The sequence below is a fragment of the Aquarana catesbeiana genome, linkage group LG02, assembly GCF_042186555.1.
Source record: "Aquarana catesbeiana isolate 2022-GZ linkage group LG02, ASM4218655v1, whole genome shotgun sequence".
NCBI classification, from domain to species: domain Eukaryota; kingdom Metazoa; phylum Chordata; class Amphibia; order Anura; family Ranidae; genus Aquarana; species Aquarana catesbeiana.
This window is the reverse complement of record NC_133325.1, coordinates 487,782,957-487,802,147: the sequence shown is the minus strand read 5'-3', so window position 1 is coordinate 487,802,147 and position 19,191 is coordinate 487,782,957. Positions and strand designations below refer to the sequence as shown.

Here is a 19,191-nt window from a genome sequence, read left to right as displayed (position 1 = left end):
TTGCAGGGAAATAAAGAGGAAGTAAAACCCACCAGGGTTTACTTCCTCTTGAAGCATAACTAAAGGCAAAACCTTGGTATTGAATAGAGGGGAGATCGATTAGATCCCGTCAGTTTTTATTGCTGTCTGTGTCCCCGTTAGGGAGATTCACCCGTTTCTATTGGTCCTGTTTACCATTATTATTAAAAGTGAAAGAAAATCACAAATTTTGAGTTCTCCTCAGCAAAGTAATAGAGGGGAAATCTTCCAATAATTACACTAGTTCTGGTGTCCTGGGGGTGCCCAAGAGATTCCCTTAATTTGCTGGGATTTCCTCTCACTTCCTATTTGTATTGATGGTTGGTGAGTGTGCATTTAAGGCCCCAAAGTCAGGTCAGAAAATGTCATTCTCTGCTGCAGGAGTGCTTGACATTTTGCGACCCGACTTTGGGGCCCCGTATCTCGAGATATGGGGCCCCAAAGTTGGTTCGCAAAATGTCTCTGCTCTGCAGACGCTTCTAGATGCAAACGCGGTAAAACGCGGCATGCAAATGCGGCAAAACGGGCGTTTCTAAATGCCGGTTTCAGCTTTTCAAAACGTGTTCAGCAGAGTTTGCACCGGCGTCTCGTGTGCATGAGGCACACACATTTTGGAGGAGCATATATGAAGAGCTTTATGAGCAGTGCACATTTTTTCACAGTAAATGGAGTTCTCTATGAAGATTATATTAACACTGATGGCACTTTTATAAGATTTTGTTTTTTTTCCAATGCACTAGTAAAGCTATAGTAGCGCCTACCTTTCTTTTGTTACTCTAATAAAGCCATAGTAGCTTTAGATTTTCCTTTACATGGACATACAAATAGCATTGTGCTGCGCTGATGTAGATTTAGGCATTAGATCCAATGGATTCGGGCCTGTTGGGAGAGTGATAGGAGTGCAATGCTAGCTAAACCCAGGTGGTAGATGCTAGATAGATTTTTGTGTAGCCACTGGAAATGTGAGCTTGACATTTTGTGAAAGTGTATGTTTTGCACACCATTTTACACAGTTTAGGCCTTGTTTGTGTTTTGGCTTAATTGGGGTGGTACTGGTTCTTATGCCGAGTACACACGACTGGTCTTTCCGTCAGAATAAACTCTGAAGGACTTTCCGCCGCAGTTCCGACGGAGTTCCACTGAAACTGTCTTGCTTACACACGATCACACCAAAGTCTGATTGTTTAGAACGCGGTGACGTACAACACGTACGACGGAACTAGAAAAAGGAAGTTCAATAGCGAGTAGCCAATAGTTGCCGTCTTGTACTTGCTTCAGAGCATGCGTCGTTTTTGGTCCATCGGAACAGCATACAGACGAGCGGTTTTTCCGATAGGAACTGATTCCGTCTGAAAGATTTAAAACATGTTCTATTTCTAGGTCCGTCAGAATTTTCGGAAAAAAAAAAGTCCGATGAGGCTCACACACGATTGTCCGATGAAACGATTCCGTCTGACTTTTCCTGCTGGAAAGTCCGACCGTGTGTACACAGCATTAGGGGATCGTTTATGATGGAGAGCGAATATACTCCACAGGGTTGCACTATATCTGTACTTTGCAGTCCATTCAATAAATGCAGGCTGCTGTATAAATGCTATAGTGTCCTGTAGAGTACTCTCTGTTTAACACAACAGAGAGAATGCTGGTTGGAGGGAAGTTTGTCAAATGATTTTCAAAAGTTTCTTTATACATGGGCTTTTCAATCAGGTCTGCCTGTCAGGATTTTCCGGACCTGATTGGAAGCTCCATGTAAGTCTGTCAGTAGGCGGATGTAAAACTACTCCCAGGTAATATTGCTTTGCCAAGTCCACCCAGGTTTGAAATAAAAATGGAAAAGTACTGTGTCTTATACAGAATTCCATAACTAAATGTCACCGATCGGAGATAGCCTGATGTAAATGGTTTTAAGCGGACCTTTTGCGTCCGAAAAGGTCTGCTGTAAAAATGCAGGGAAAAAAAAGGAATGAGCACAGATGTCACAAAAGCGACATCCTAACCCAGTTCTGCTACAATTCAGCAGAGGGAGGGTCTGTTCACAGATCCTCTGCTGAATGGACTGGACATGGTTCGTGTGGAAGGATCCTTTGCTGGCTTTCGCAAATCACTGCGCGTTAAAAATAGATAATATATGGCCTGCCTTAAAGTGATTGTAAACCTCTGAAATATCCTTCTATAGTGTGTACTTGACTTGACCAAAGCACCAAGCTTGATTTCTGTCTCCTCTTATGCCTCTGATATCTACATGAATCACTTCTGACAGTCTATACTGACACCAGACAATCCCAGGTGACAGCCCCATTCCCATCCAGCACACAGCAGGTGATTGACAGCCCCAGCTGTGCATGTTTCCCTATGAGACTATGTAGGGGGGGTGGAATGTGTCCTTACTCCCCACTGAGGTCTCAGATTACAGTTAGCTGTCTAAATTCTGTAATTTAAAAGGCTGCAGAAAAGAGAATGCTGCAGATAAACAGGTACAACTTTAATAGGAGGCTGTGTTTCATCTCTAAGTATGACCTGAGGCCAGTCACTTCACTAAAAACAGGCATGAATGTTGGGAGATTTAAACACACACTGTGTGTAAACCAAACAGGAACACAGAAACAGGAAAAACTTTCTTTCCACTATATAGTCCACTGGGAAGAACATTATACATACCTCCCAACTTTTTGAGATGGGAATGAGGGACACCTATCAGCATAAGTATACAGGCATAGGACACACTCCTTGCCACGCCCCCTTAAAGGAGAATTGTGAAAAAAAACATGATTGGTTAAACCCACAAGTGCTTTTTTTACCACTACTATTCCTTTATATTGGCTTTTGGAATTTACAAATGCCGCAATTTAGAACTCAGATTAAAGGTTTAGCACGGGGAAACACCTTTTGATAGATAAAAAGTGCATTTTATATACAACTATATAGATCAGACCAAAATGAGGGACAAATGAGAAGGAATGAGGGACAGAGGGACATTGCTCCATATCAGGGACAGTCCCTCGAAATCAGGGATAGTTTGGAGCTATGCATTATATTATACAAGCATTCAGATAATATTGCCACCAAGAGGCTTCGCTGCTAATTGCAGTGTAATATAGTGTAGCGGTGCCCTCATAGGGTCACTAAATGTTCCAGCATTCACACATTTCACCCTGCTGGTCAGACATCCATTTTGGCACACTTTCCCAGACAATGAACAGTCTCTTGCTTGTTTTTGTTGTTTTTATTAGAGGATTAAACTTGGATGGGGAAAAGGGACATGGGATGCCAAGAAAATGAATCTTTAGCAATGGAAATAAATGTAGTTTGAATCCAAATCTGACAGTCTCTTCTTCTGCACATCTCCTCCAGCACACTACTTGAGATCACTTGCTTCACTTCACTGTCCAAATCTAAATTCCTGTCACAATTAGCACATGGCTAGGCCTCACTCTGAATAAGTCCTGACGTTTTCCTGATAGCCCATTACAGGCAGGGGTTTTCAGTCCCCTTTGAGGTAGCAACCATTTTAGATGAGAAGAATAAATGTGCTAACTGGCACTTGGTGGACTACTGATCAGCACATCCAATGCAAATCCTGCCAGCCCTCCTGGCTACAGCGACTTGACTCCATAACAACCCCACAGTCTCTCCCTCTGGCTCCACATCGAAATCCTGGCATGTCTCTTCCAGAGCTTTTGACTGTGCTTTTCACTCACTGACCCCGGCATGGATCCCTCCTGAATGACTTGCTTGGACGTGCTCACAACTGTCCTCTTTCCTGCTCCTGTTCCAGGACACCTCTCAATGACTGTGTCATGAGAAACTCCCTCCCAGCTCCCGGCCTGAGGTACACCCCCCCAGAAAGGGGGTTTCCTCAGACCACGACAGTCTAACACTCCATCATTCAGTTCATCCACCTGACAACTTACACAGCAGGCTGACCATGGGTATATATGGGAGACCTGCCCCCTGCCAATCCTAGTTGGGGATTGGTCAGGGCTCCAACATACACCCCATGTCACTCCAGCTCTCTGCCCTGCCCCTTTTCCAGAACCTTCTCCCTGGAAACAGAGGATGCGCCCAAGAGCTGAAGTACATGTCAGTCACCTACTGCTACACTAAACCACTCCCCTGCCTCCAGATCAAAACAAACAGGCCTAGCTCACAGCATAGGCCTGCCTAAATTTACATGCGCTGACAGTAAAAAAACGAACCCACTACTCTAGCACCTACCTAAAGGTAGAGGCTGCTACACTAGGAAAATAGTTGTTGCATCCATATCTGTATGTCAACATGCAAACTCCCCCATTCAGCAAATACTTCTCATATAAGTCCCATCTTTGCTCAAAGTTCTTCAAAACTTTGACTTTAGTAGTGGTTTGTCATTGCATTCCACTCTTTGCTTAAGTTTACTACATCTGCTTAGAAGTGAGATGACAGCTCCTATTTTTGGATGTGTAATGGTTGTAGTACATAAAAGTTCCCCCATTGCTTGTCTGTACTATGTATAATTAGGCACATATGGAATTTTCTCTGTTGTTTTTCCAGTTAAGTGGTTTTGGAGATGGCACCAGAATATACGAACAGACAAATAATTTGTGCGAATATGAGAACACCGTTAACCAGTTGCCGTCCGCTGCACGCCGATTTACGTCGGCAGAATGGCACAGGTGGGAAAATGGGCGTACCTGTACGTCCCTCCTTCCCTGTGGGCGAGGGGGCATGTGCGCTCCCTGTGCCTACGGCCGTCGGATTCGTTAGAGGACCGATCAGTACTTAGGTCCCGGCCAGTGTTTCATGGCCTGGACCTGCTGATCGGTACGAATGAAATCCTTCCAGTGAGAGGAGAGAAGACGTCTTACCGTGAGTTGCACAACACTACACTAACACCAGTACACTTAGGTGCACTTGCCACCCCCCGATCGCCCCCCCCAGTTAACCCCTTCAGTCCCTGTCACTGTGTCACCAATTGCAGCTTTCAGATTTTTCACTGATCACTACATTGGTGTCATTTGTGACTGTAATAAGTGTTAGGGCAGTTAGTAGTAGGCCCCGTTAGATCTAGGGTACCCCCCTGATAAAGGATTAACCCCTTGATCACCCCCAGTTAATCCTTTCACCCCCTGTCGCCAGTGTCACTAATATATCTTTTTTCTGATCGCCGTATTTGTGTCACGGGTGACGCTATTTAGCCAGTTAGTTGATTAGTTTCACCGTCAGGTTTTTATAGCGTCAGGTAACCCCATCTATTACCTAATAAAGGTTTTAACCCCCTGATTGCTCCCTAGTTAACCCTTTCACCCCCTGTCACCAGTGATCACCGTATTAGTGTTACGGTGATGCTGATTAGTTTGTTTGTTTTTTATAGCGTCAGGGCACCCGCCGTAAATTACCCAATAAAAGTTTAACCCCCTGATCGCCCGGCGGGTGATATCAGTTAGGTTTTAGCATCAGTCGGGGTCTGCATCACCCCAGGCAGCGTCAGATTAGTGCCAGTAGTGCTAACACCCACGCACGCACCATACACCTCCCTGAGTAGTATAGTGTCTGTCTGAACGGATCGATATCTTTGATCTGAACTATATTAGCATCTATATTAGCATCCCCAAAAGTTTAGGGTTCCCAAAAACGCAGCGTTAGCAGAATCAGCCCAGATACCTGCTAACACCTGCGAGGCCTACACGGTGCTGAGCATGACAGATATTGAAGAGGAAGTCACCCATTTGACAGATTCAGGCTCAGAATACGATCCTGTAGACAGCAGCGGCACCCTGACAGATAGCTCTGACGACGGAGTTGTGGTCCCTGCCAAGGTCAGGCATACCCAACCCCATTCTTCTGCTGTTGTTGAGGTGCAAGAACCGCAGAGCTCTCGTATGGAGCAGAGAGGCAGTACTAGTGCTGCTCATCCTTCTGGTGAACTGGCAGCACAGATTGCATTAAAAATTGTTTTATTTTTACTATGTTTTATTGTATTTGCTTTGTAGGTATGGTATGTCTTACTGTTATACTGTAATGTTACATTGTTTTATTGTTAACCATCATTTGCTTCGCAGGTACGCCCTTCAGCTGCAGCACTGATTTATTTATCTTGACAGCAACAGCATTTGCTCCCACGATACTCCAGCACTGTAGGAGGTGATTTCACTACCAAAGTTAAAAAAAAAATGGTGTATGCCCATCATTAGAAGTGGTGGATGAAGGGCGGTATTCTAATGGCGGGCATACCCACTGATCAATCTCTTTTTTTCGTTCAGCCCACAGGCTGCATGAGAAAAAGAATATTACAATGTATGCCCAACAAGGACCAGCAATGTACTGGTATGTTGCTGGACTTTGAGTGCCCCCAGACCCCCCCCCCCCATGTGAATGGGTATATTGTACCCATACCCATTCACCAAAAAAGTAAAAACGACAGCAGTTTTTGAAAATTCCTTTATAAAAAAAAAAAAAAAAAGTGTCCCACGATGTCCAGCCATCTTCAAACACAGCGCAGACGGTCCCGAGAAAGAAAAAAAATGGGAGGCGTCCTGCAGACTGCTGTTTTTGCACTTTGACAGCTGTTATATAGGCAAGGGCAGGGCCACCCGGTAACGTAAACGGGTCACATGATGTCAGAAGGGGCGGGGTCACCCAGTTACATCACCGGGTGGCCCCACCCTTGCCTATATAACAGCTGTCACCGCAAATAAATTGCAGTCGGCGGGACTGTGATTGAAGATGGGTTTACATTGCGGGACAATTTTTAATTTTTTTTAAATAAAGGAATTGTCAAAAACTGCTGTCGTTTTTACTTTTTTGACACTTTTTTGGTGAATGGGTAGGGGTACAACCCCATACTTATTCCCATGAGGGGCAGGATCTTTTCCTGCGGTCTGCCAGTTTGCATGCTTGGATAAGGGTCTGGTATGGATTTTGGGGGGGGGACCCCCACGCCATTTTTAAAAACATTTTGGTGTTGGGTTCCCTTTAAAATCCATACCAGACCTGAAGGGCCTGGCATGGATTTTGGGGGGGACCCCTACGCCATATCTTTTTTACATTTTTAAGTGGGAGAACTTGCACAATTGGTGGCTGACTAAATACTTTTTTGCCCCACTGTATATATATCAACTACACTGCCTGCACTGACTAAATAGAGAGAATATCTAGTCTACGCTAAATGCAGAGTATATATATATATATATATATATATATATATATATATATATATATATATATATATATATATACAGTATCTCACAAAAGTGAGTACACCCCTTACATTTTTTGTAAATATTTTTTTAGATCTTTTCATGTGACAACACTGAAGAAATGACACTTTGCTGCAAAATAACTCAACACACAACCATTAATGTCTAACTCCTGGCAACAAAAGTGAGTACACCCCTAAGTGAAAATGTCCAAATTGGGACCAGAGTGTCAATATTTTGTGTGGCCACCATTATTTTCCAGCACTGCCTTAACCCTCTTGGATATGGAGTTCACAAAGCTTCACAGGTTGCCACTAGAGTCCTCTTCCACTCCTCCATGACAACATCATGGAGCTGGTGGATGTTAGAGACCTTGCACTCCCCCACCTTCTGTTTGAGAATGCTCAATAGGGTTTAAGTCTAGAGACATGCTTGGCGAGTCCATCACCTTTACCCTCAGCTTCTTTAGCATGGCAGTGGTCATCTTGGAGGTGTGTTTGGGGTCATTATCATGTTGGAATACTGCCCTGCGGCCCAGTCTCAAAAGGGAGGGGATTATGCTTGGCTTCAGTATGTCACAGTACATGTTGGCATTCATGGTTCCCTCAATGAACTGTAGCTCCCCAGTGCCGGCAGCACTCATGCAGCCCCAGACCATGACAATCCCACCACCATGCTTGACTGTAGGCAAAACACACTTGTCTTTGTACTGCTCACCTGGTTGTCGCCACACATGCTTGACACAATATGAACCCAATAAGTTTATCTTGGTCTCATCAGACCACAGGACATGGTTCCAGTAATCCATGTCCTTAGTCTGCTTGTCTTCAGCAAACTGTTTGCAGGCTTTCTTGCGCATCATCTGTAGAAGAGGCTTCCTTCTGGGATGACAGCCATGCAGACCAATTTGATGCAGTGTGCGGCGTATGGTCTGAGCAGGCTGACAGGCTGACCCCCCACCCCTTCAACCTCTGCAGCAAGGCTGGCAGCACCCATCTGGATATGACGCTGAGCAGGTGCACTCAACACCTTTGGTCGACCATGACGAGGCCTGTTCTGAGTGGGACCTGTCCTGTTAAACCGCTGTATAGTCTTGGCCACCATGCTGCAGCTCAGTTTCAGGGTCTTGGCAATCTTCTTATAGCCTAAGCCATCTTTATGTAGAGCAACAATTCTTTTCAGACCCTCAGAGAGTTCTTTGCTATGATGTGCCATGTTGAACTTCCAGTGACCAGTATGAGAGTGTGAGAGCGATAACACCAAATTTAACACACCTGCTCCCTATTCACACCTGAGACCTTGTAACACTAATGAGTCACATGATGCCGGGGAGGGAAAATGGCTAATTGGGCCCAATTTGGACATTTTCTTTTGGGGTGTACTCACTTTTGTTGCCAGTGATTTAGACATTAATGGCTGTGTGTTGAGTTATTTTGAGGGGACAGCAAATTGACACTGTTGTACAAGCTGTACACTTAATACTTTACATTGTAGCAAAGTGTAATTTCTTCAGTGTTGTCACATGAAAAGATATAATAAAACATTTACAATAATGTGAAGTCTGTACTAACTTTATATAACTACTTTAACTGTATATACTAGACTGTATATGTATATCAAATACACTGCCACTAACTAACCTGCCTGCCTAATCTAGTTTAATCTATCTCCGTCCACACACTATACATGGTCGATATGTAAGCAGCCTTATATAGTGTGGGGCGTGGACTTAGTCCCCCTGAGCCATGATTGGCCAACGGCACCCTGCCTTTTTCCAATTATGGCTCTCTTAGCAGATGGCACTGGGATTGGCCAAAGCATGCAGGTCAGGTGCATGCTTTGGCCAATCATCATACAGCAATGCACTGCAATCTCGCAGTGCATTATGGGGCGTTCCGTGGTACACGAATTTCCTGCGAACACCCCATAATATTTGCTGTTCGGTGACCGGGCAAACACCCGGGACAGGTACTCCTGATGGGCTCATGGGACAGGTACTCCTGATGGGATGACAGGTACTTTGATGGGATGACAGGTACTCTGATGAGATGACAGGTACTCTGACGGGATGACAGGTACTCTGACAGGATGACAGGTACTCAGATGGGATGACAGGTACTCTGATGAGCTCACAGACAGGTACTCAGATGTCACAGTAAAGTGGTAACTCACTGTTCCGCGATCTCCTCCTCACACTGGATTGGTGTGTGAGAAGGACAACCAGGTAACAGGCAGTTATTTCATTGGCTCTTTACCCTGATTGGGGATGGGCTGTGTCCCGTGGGACACGCCTGATCCCCAATCAGTACGCTGTGGGCCCCCCCGGATGGAATGGGCCCCCCCATTTGACGTCCACCCGGATGGAGAGAGTGTTCCTGCCGGCATCATTTGTCTATGGCCCGGTATGGAAATGGTTAAGCAGAACTACTAGCAGAACTACTCTGCATCTGAGCACCATAAACCAAAAATGATTTTTTGTTAATTTTTTAATATTTAAAGCAAGTTTACCCATCCATCCATAGCTCCATGCTTTATTTTGCTGAGAAATCACTTTGAAAAATACCCCTTAGAATTTCTGGCTGTGCCCATCTTGAGTAAGGGCAGATGATTCATGTAGCAGTTACTTCCTGGAATCCATCTGCCCTCAGCTCAGGTATGCAGGCAGGAGGGTCTGCTTAGCTGAGAAAGCTCCTCCTCCCTTCCTGAAGACTCCTGAGACGTTTAACATAATTTGCCTAGGCCTGGAAACCAGGAAGTAACTGAATAAATGTAAAAAAAAGTTTAGAAAAAGTAAATATACTATTATTTCCCATCTATTTACTAATGCTAGCAAAATAAGGATTAAAAATGTTGACAGAGAGTGGAGTTCTGTTTTAAGGGATTCAGATCAAACATCAGTGTAAAATAGGTCAACGGGAGGATAATATTAAATAGCAAGGCTATGCCCAAATTTACTATTGATAAAAAACACCGTCTTTTCCTACAAGAATTAATACACTGCAGAGGAAACTGCAGTATAAAATGAAGCAGCAGCAGGACCATTTTATTAAGGGAAAATAGGCCTAATTGGTGTATGTCTAACTTTTTTTTATCTGTGGGGATAGGGGGATGTGCTAAATGTGAGTGAACAAAAAGGGACTGATTGCCCAAAGACCTAGCACTCACTAATTAAATACAGTTTCCTAACTGACCCTAATCTTTCTCTATGCAGTTAGTCAGCTTTCCCTACAACAGCTTTGAGTTTTCTGAAACTATGGCTACTTTGGGGTTTATTTACTAAAGGCAAATCCACTTTGCACTATAAGTGCACTGAAAGTGCACTTGGAAATGCAGTTGCTGTAGATCTGAGGGGGACATGCAAGATAAATAAAAAACAGCATTTTAGCTTGCACGTGATTGGATGATAAAATTAGCAGAGCTTCCCCTCATTTCAGATCTTCCCCTCAGATCTAAAGTGACTGCACTTCCAAGTGTACTTTCAGTGCATTTTTAAGTGCACTTGTAGTGCAAAGTAGATTTGCCTTTAGTAAATCAACCCCCTGGTGTCTTCCCTTATAGTGAGGGGGGTAGCTTATCCAAAAGCCCTGTTATTGGCCCTACTAAGCCAGCTGGAAATAGTTCAAAGCCAAAGCAGTGCATGATGGTTTAAAAAACTCTCCTAGGCAAATCTACATAAGCAAGTTGCGCTGATTGATAGTAAATAGTCAAGGATACTGCCTTGAACAGGTGAATAATACATAAATTGATAACTGTGCAGTCTGTGAAATGAATTAATAAAGAACTCCAATACAATTAATGAAAAAAGTCACTGATTGATTCCAGGGCAAATAAAGAACCAAAGGAAAGTCCTTGTGTTGAAGATGCTAGTTCAATGTGATCATTCACACTGGCACACAAACGTAACACCCCAGGAAAAAGTGAGAGAAGTAGTAGTGCCTCCACCTCTATAATAACTGCCTCTTACCAGCTGTGAATGATCTCCTGTAACGGAAGATCAAACTGCGCTTGTGGCTTATTACCCCGCCTCGGGTCTCTGTATAATGCACCACTGCTCCCAGCATTTTCACCGAACGGATGGCCTCATATACACATACATTCAGAAGGTCCCCATGGAAAAATAAAGGCTTGCATAGTGTAAAACATTTTATTGATCAACTTAAAAGAACGAAATTGCACTTACAATTTTGATGAAATAAAACGGCATTTAAAAATCGAGCTGTCCGGCTCACGATAGCAGCCCGTTGCTTCCGGGACCTGTGTACACATGGTGACGTCAGCACGTCGCTCCTCGCTACGTACGTTTCATCATACCTGACGTCCTCCTGTGAATGATCACATTGAACTAGCATCTTCAACACAAGGACTTTCCTTTGGTTCTTTATGTGCTATGAAAGAAATCAGTGACTTTTTTCATTAATTGTATTGGAGTTCTTTATTAATTCATCTCACAGACTGCACAGTTATCAATTTATGTATTATTCACCTGTTCAAGGCAGTATCCTTGACTATTTACTATCAATCAGCGCATCTTGTTCTTTTTATTTTGTATGATATTATAGTGTGTGTCTCACAAGAAATTGCAGTGGAGTTCTTTTCATTTTTATATATTTCTCAATAATTGTTGTTTTACCGATAGCGCTGTATTTATTATTTTTTTAAATCTACATAAGCATTTTCCGTGACCGCAAATCTCAAACCCGCAGGAATCACCTGGAACGCATGGTAGTGGTGAACCCAAACCTCAGCCCTATCTGTCAATAATTGATAGTAGTGTAACTGAACAAGAGGATTTTGTTATACAAATGATAGGAAAAATGGGCATGTATTTTCCTTCTATCCTTCCTATCTCTACTTCTATATTGTTGAAAAATCTCTTTCTTCTTTTGTCTTAGGCATAATGATTTAACAACTTTTTCTCAAGCAATCTATGGACTTAAAATTAAAGGGAAAGCTTTGGTATATGGTAACACAATTGATCTGTTCAAGGTACGTGTTCTGTTTTCTACCAGTCTGCTTCTGTGTTGTTTATAAATGAGTGTTTATTCTATTTTTTAATATCCCCATGGTATGTAAATAACCTGAAAAACTGTATTTGGCTGATTCTTAACATATACTGTACCAGTAATTTCCCGCCTTGACATTGTGTTGCAGAACCCGTTCAACTGTACAGTGCAAATATGTAGTGGGAACTCCTAGCTCACGATTGTTAACTGACGCCTGTTATCTGTTTATAGCAGAAATAACAGGACTTCATGACTAATATAAAGCAGCTGCATAATCTGCTATAGTAGGTTTACAGAGTTGGAACAAAATTATCCAAAAAAATTAAGAACTAAAATAATATAAATGTTGCACGCTGCCAATAAGTGCAAACCCTCCTCCCCTAGATATCAGCTGCTGCAACCACTAACAGTGGTTCCTACAAAAATTATAAATAAATAAATATGTGATTGCGCTGCTCCAGTATAATCGTACCCATGTAAACAATCAATATGTACATTTATACATCAATTCATAAAAGTAGCAAATAATAACAAACATCTAAAGTTAATAACAAATAGCTAAAAATTTCATTAATATAAATAATTGTGCCAAAAGTTAAATTGATCTATATAAGGGTAAAATATTCGGCAACAGTTACATAAGAAAGTATATTAGAGTCCCAAGTATCCAATAAAGTGCTTTTTTAGTGCATCTTCTAACATTAACTCCCATGTAATGAATCAACTCTGTGTTTTACCACAACACAGTGCTCCACCACCTGGTGAAATGTATGCTCACCTTGCTACTAGACCCGTATGCCATACAGGTCAACAACACATGTATGAGGGCATTCTCAACAAGATTTCTTATCCCAAGAATATGGGATGTGACATGTCACATGACATATCAAAATCAATGGTCCCCTATGAGAGCCGTCTAAACTGGTCAGACTTGTGCTGGTCCGACTTTGAAAAAGTTGCCTGTACTACTTTGGTCCGACTTGGGCACGATTTCAGTCCATTGATTTGAATGTATGTCGCATCCAAGTCGGATCATCATCTTAACTGATACGACTTGTGGCATGCGACTTGTGCACTGAGGATCTTAAAGGGGAACCCCACACCAAAATTTAAAAAAAACGGCGTGGGGTCCCCCCCAAGACCATACAAGACCGAATTGTATGGATTTTAAGGGGAAACCCCACGCTGAAAAATACAAAACGGCGTGCCCCCCCCCCCCAAAATCCATACCAGACCCTTATCCGAGCATGCAGCCCGGTAGGTCAGGAAAGGGGGTGATGAGCGAGTGCCCCCCCTACCTCCTGGACCATACCAGGCCACATGCCCTCTACATGGGGGGTGGGTGCTTTGGGGCAAGTTGGTGTTCCCCCTCCAGATCCATACTAGACTCAAAGGGCCTGGTATGGATCTGGGGGGGACCCCACGCTGATTTATTTTTAATTTTTTTATAAATTTGGCGTGAGGTTTCATCCATACCAGAAGCAAAGGAATTGTTTTGATTGATTAAAGGACAAGTCAAAATCATCTCAAAGTTGAATCAAAGTTGGAATCCGTTCACTGAAGTCGAATGAAAGTTGGACATGAAGTCGCATGGCAAAGTTGGATTGGAAGTTGTGCAACTTCCATGTCGGATCAGTGGGAACATCAACTTAACTCTCAAAGGGCATTCACTTTCATTTAACACCATTGCCCCTACAGCTTATCTGGCCTGGGCCAAGATGACAAGTCCCTGATCCTGCAGCCTCCTGGGATTTGAATCGATAGTACCCTGTACACACGACCGGTTTTGCCGTCAGAAGAAACTCCGAAGGTTTCTCCGACGGAATTCCATTCAAGCAGTCTTGCCTACACACAGTCAACCCAAAGTCTGACCAAAGTTCGACCGTCCAGAACGCTGCGACGTACAGCACGTACGACAGGACTAGAAAAAGGAAGTTCAGTAGCCAGTAGCCAATAGCTACTGTTTTGTACTTGCTTCAGAGCAAGCGTCGTTTTTGGTCTGTCGGAACAGCATACAGACGAGCGGTTTTCCCAATAGGAATTGGTTCCGTCGGAAATATTTAGAACATGTTCTATTTCTAGGTCCGTCAGAATTTTCACAAAGGAAAGTCTGATGAGGCCTATACATGTTCGGAAAAGACGATGAAAAACTTCCGTCTGACTTTTTCTGTCAGACATTCCGCTCATGTGTACGTGGCATAAGAGTGAAATCGAAATCTCAGCAAACGGTGTAAAAAAAAAAAAATCTCTGATCACCCCCCAGAGAAGTAGTGTCACCATGGTCACTATGGTGACACTGAACTACTCTTATGAAAGTATGTAAAAAAAGAGAAACGCATTTTTTTTTAACATAATGTTGCCAGTCAGTATCCCTGATCACCGCTACACTAGTCATATGATGATGCTACACTGCACAAGTACAGTGTTGGAAACCCCCCAAATATTATTTCATTTCTTCTTTTTCAAAAATTGTGACCAAAAAAATTACAACTTCAAAAAACTTGCCATGCCTCTAACGTAATACTTTGGACTGTCTAATTTCCAAAAAGGGGTCATTTGGGGGGTATTTGTACTACCATGGCACTTTAAGGGCCTCAAGAAATGTGATGGGTCATCAGTATATCAGGGTTGATCAATTCTTAGGGACGCTTTTAACTGCTTGCCAACCAGCAGCCGCAGTTTTACTGTGGCAGAATGGCACGGCTGGGCGAAACGGCGTTACCTTACGCCGCTTCGCCTATGGCCACTAGGGACATGCACGCCCACAGTGTGTGCCCGGCGGGCACGATGACCGCCGGGCACCCGCGAACGCTCATGACAGAGCGAGAACCGGGATCTGTGTGTGTAAACACAGAAATCCGGTTCTTTCAGGGGAGTAGAGAGAGAGATTGTGTGTTCATACTAAGTATGAACACCGATCTCTCTCTCCTCCTAGACAGTCCCATCCCCCCTACAGTTAGAACTTACCTAGGGAACACAGTTAACCCCTTGATCACCCCCTAGTGTCAACCCCTTCCCTGCCAGTGACATTTATACAGTAATCAGTGCATTTTTTTTTCTGCTGAATGCAAGTCAGACAAGAGTGACAGTAACTCTCTACCTCTCCTCTAAAATTGGGCCAATAATCTCTAATCAAGTGAAATGTCCTTTCTGTTCCCAAGTGGCCATGTTCGTCATGTAACGACATTAGGACAGAAGAACAATGTTTTTCCGGGAGGAACAACTGCCACCTCTCCTCCTTGTCTCCAGACAGGCAATGCCTGTATAACACCCCATCTCTGATTTGCAGCCGTCCCACTCTCGATGCAGAGTCTTTGCTCCCTTTATGTGGCTTTTCAGCAACAGTCCGGGATTCTGCTTGTTTAAAGCCTGCAGCACCAAATGGCCCAATGGTTCCTGCTCTTGGTCTCTCATCAAATCTCTCTTTGTCAGTTGGGGTAGGCCTTCTCCTCTCACCTGTGTCAAGCCACAGTAGCGTCTTGGTATCCCAGATGGGTGGACCCCAATATATTCAGTAGCCACTCCTCCTTTTGGTCCAAGCCCTGACACAAGACTTGCACTCCTTCGTCAGTTACATAAGTCCATCCCTCTGGGTCTGCAAGACAAAGCATCCACATCTCGGTTCCCAACTCCAGGCCGATACTTCAGACTAAACCAGAATCCTGCCATAGCTGCTAACCATCTGTGTCCTGTGCCATCCAGTTTTGCAGAGGTTAAGATGTAAGTTAAGGGATTGTTGTCAGTCTTGACAATGAACTCAGCTCCATACAAATAGTCTCTCAACTTATCCACCACGGTCCACTTGAGTGCCAAAAATTCCAATTTGTGGACGGGGTAATTCTTCTCCAATAGGGTAAGGCTCCTACTGACATAGGTCCCTGGTCTCAATCCTCCATTTTGTTCCTGATACAGTACTCCTCTCAATCCTTCTCTACTAATGTCCACATGCAACTCATAGGGCAGGCCAGGGTCAGCGTAGGCCAAAACTGAGACCTCTGTGAGACTCTTCTTCAACTGCCAAAATGCTTTTTCACATGGAGAGGTCCATTGGCTTTGGACGGACTCTCCTTTCTTGCAAGCACCACTCTTCTTGGGTCTGACTCCATCTTCTCCTTCTCCCGTGACCACTTGCATCAACTCAATAAGGGGCTGAGCAATCTTAGCGAAGTTGTCCACAAATCGTCGGTAATAGGAGCAGAATCCCAGGAAAGATCTTAACTCGGTTGAAGTTCTTGGTCTAGGCCAGGTGGTGACAGCCTCCAGCTTTTCTGGATCTGTAGCGACTCCTCCTGCAGAGACAACATGGCCCAAATAAGTGACAGAGGTTCGGTAGAACTGGCATTTTTCCAGTGACAACTTCAGTCCTTCCTCATGGAGGTGGGAGAATACCGTTTCTAGTAGAGTTTCGTGCACTTCTAGTGTCTTCCCAAACAAAATGATGTCATCCAAATACACCAGTACTTCTACGAGATTCATGTCTCCTACTGTCCTTTCCATCACATGCTGAAAGGTTGCAGGAGCCCCCGACAATCCCTGAGGCATCCGACTGAACTCGGAGAATCCTAACGGGCATATGAATACCATCTTCTCCTCATCTCCTGGGTGCATGGGAATCTGATAATACCTGCTTTTCAAGTCAAGCACACTTAACCACTTAGCTCCAGCAAGGCACTGCAAAGCATCTTCGATACGGGTGTGGTGTACTGGTCCGGGATGGTGTGTCGATTCAGGGTCCGGTAGTCGATACACATGCATAACCACCCATTTTTTTTCCTTACTACCACAATGGGGGATGCATAGGGACTCCGAGATTCCTGAATGACTCCTGACCTTTTCAACTCTGCCAGCTGCTGTCTTAAGTCTTCCAGGTCACTGAGAGGTATTCTCCTGGCCCACTCTCGGAAAGGTTTGTCTTCGTGAAGCCGAATTCTGTTGGGCACTTATTGCACATCCCACATCAAAATCGTCTTTGGAAAACAGCTTCTCCCATCTCATCAGTTGAGACTTCATCCTTCTCTGCCAGGCAGAGGACAAGACCTCTGCACATTGCTGAAACTCCATCTGTTGGCCATTGTTCAAATCCTTGGCTTCTTTGGGGAGTACAGGGGTGGCGGCACTCACCTGCCCCACCAGCATACGGGCTCCCAACGTAATAGGCTGATCAGTCACATTCTTCAAGTGGATAGGCACTTTTCTTCTTGTTCTGGACAGGTCTCGGGTAGGAACCAGCTCAGGGGCCATTTCTAGTCCAGCCGCCCTAGCTTGCTTATCCGTCTCCAGCACCACAAAGGGGCCCGGTTGGTCCCAAGTCAACTTGATGGTGGCCTTCACATGAGCAACTTCCCCCGGCTGTAGTACCCTCTCTTTAGTCTCCAACTTCCACAACCGCCCCTCTCCTCCTTTAGGGGCCTTCTTCTCTCTTGCCACTTGCCGACAAGCCTTCAGTAAAAGCGGTGGATCCATCTTCGCTCAGTACTGATGATAGCAGTCTTCTCACTAAGTCGGTATTGGTTCCTACTAGTATGGAATTCCGCCCGGCCCCAGGTGGTCTGAGACACACAACAGCCAAGGGGTCGAAAAGCCTCTTCTTTTCCGACAGCTGCTGGCCCAAAGGATATTTGGATAGGGATGTAGCCATCATACCGGCACCTAGTAGTTCCAATTCCCCAGATCTCGAGTTCTTCCAGCTTGCGTAGGAAAATATGGCTCAGGTGTTTGTTGTAGAAATCCCAGTATAGTAGCATGACCTGGGCCCCTGTGTCTAGTAGAGCCTTGGTATAGACGTCTTCTATTTGCAGCGGCACAATCAGTAACGGCCCTACTAACTTTTCCTGGAAACTGGCAGCAGTATCCTGGGTGCGGTTAAGATTACACTTCCTTTCCTTTAATGCACTCTGTGGGGACCTAACCCCTCTTTAAGCTTCTGATGACATCCGCTGCTGGACTGCAGAGACTCTCGCTGATGCGCTGTCTTTCTACTGTTCCCGACACATTCCACTCCTCTATGGCTTGCATAGCCTGAGCCATCCAGCTATCAAATTCTTCTTCCCCATCTGGTCTGGGGACACGGCCTGAAAAGGTCAGTAACCTCCGATACCCCTGATTGGCGGACTTATTGTGACTCTGTATCAGGCTGTCAACCAAGCGACTCATGTCTAGATAGAATGAGGCAGGAGGCATCCCCGCCATTAGGCTTCCTGCTGCTGGACTGGTTGCATTTAGACTACCGGCAGTTGGACTGCCTGCAACCGGGCTCCCTGGTGGTAACCCAGGGGACTTCTCACCAGTCTCCTCCAGCAACTGTACTGGGATCACATGGCCATCCAGGCCTTTGGCTAGGCCCACAACCTTCTTCTGGAATTCCGCTGGAATACTCTCTTTCCATTCTAGAAGGACATAGGTACAATCTTCCTTCAAGTCATGTTTCAGGTCCAAAAGGTATGACCCCTGTTCTGGGACAGCCTTTCTCATCAACTGCCGTACCTCTCTATCACACCACCGGACTCCTGGCAGCCTCAGAACCATAGTTTGTTCTAACCAAATCCCATACTCCTGGCTCCACTCGGTGGCAGTGGCTGGGTCCATGACTTCTTCCACCCTGGACGCATCAACTGATCTGCTCGGGTACCCTAGATGGGATATCTCTGTGGGACCTCCAAATGTAGCGGTACCCCCCTGAGGGCTGTTGATTGACTCTATACCCCACTGGCTACCCCAACTCTGCAGATCCTCTCTTACCTCTGACGCCTTGGGTTCCATTCCTCTAATGTGACGTTAGCAATGAGAAACTCACACAATAGCACTGAACCACTCAGAAAAGTTTACCAAAATAAGTAATGGAACACAATGAAGAGCATGAATAAACACAAATTATGACTGGCAACATTTATCAATTAAAGCAAATAAAACAGAACTTATACCTCTATAGTCAATTTAACCACTTCCCGCCCGGCCTATAGCAGATTGACGACCGGGAAGTGGTTATCCTGACTAGG

At 44.6% G+C, this 19,191-nt stretch overlaps 1 protein-coding gene across 1 annotated transcript in view; it reads left to right on the top strand.

The window, feature by feature from the left end:
* Window positions 1–19,191, top strand: part of LOC141128438 (putative helicase MOV-10) — a 156,020-nt gene that overhangs the window by 4,910 nt on the left and 131,919 nt on the right. The window contains exon 2 of the mRNA XM_073615724.1: window positions 12,086–12,179. Coding sequence (XP_073471825.1) covers window positions 12,086–12,179 — 94 coding nt within the window. The remainder of the gene's footprint in view (window positions 1–12,085; window positions 12,180–19,191) is intronic.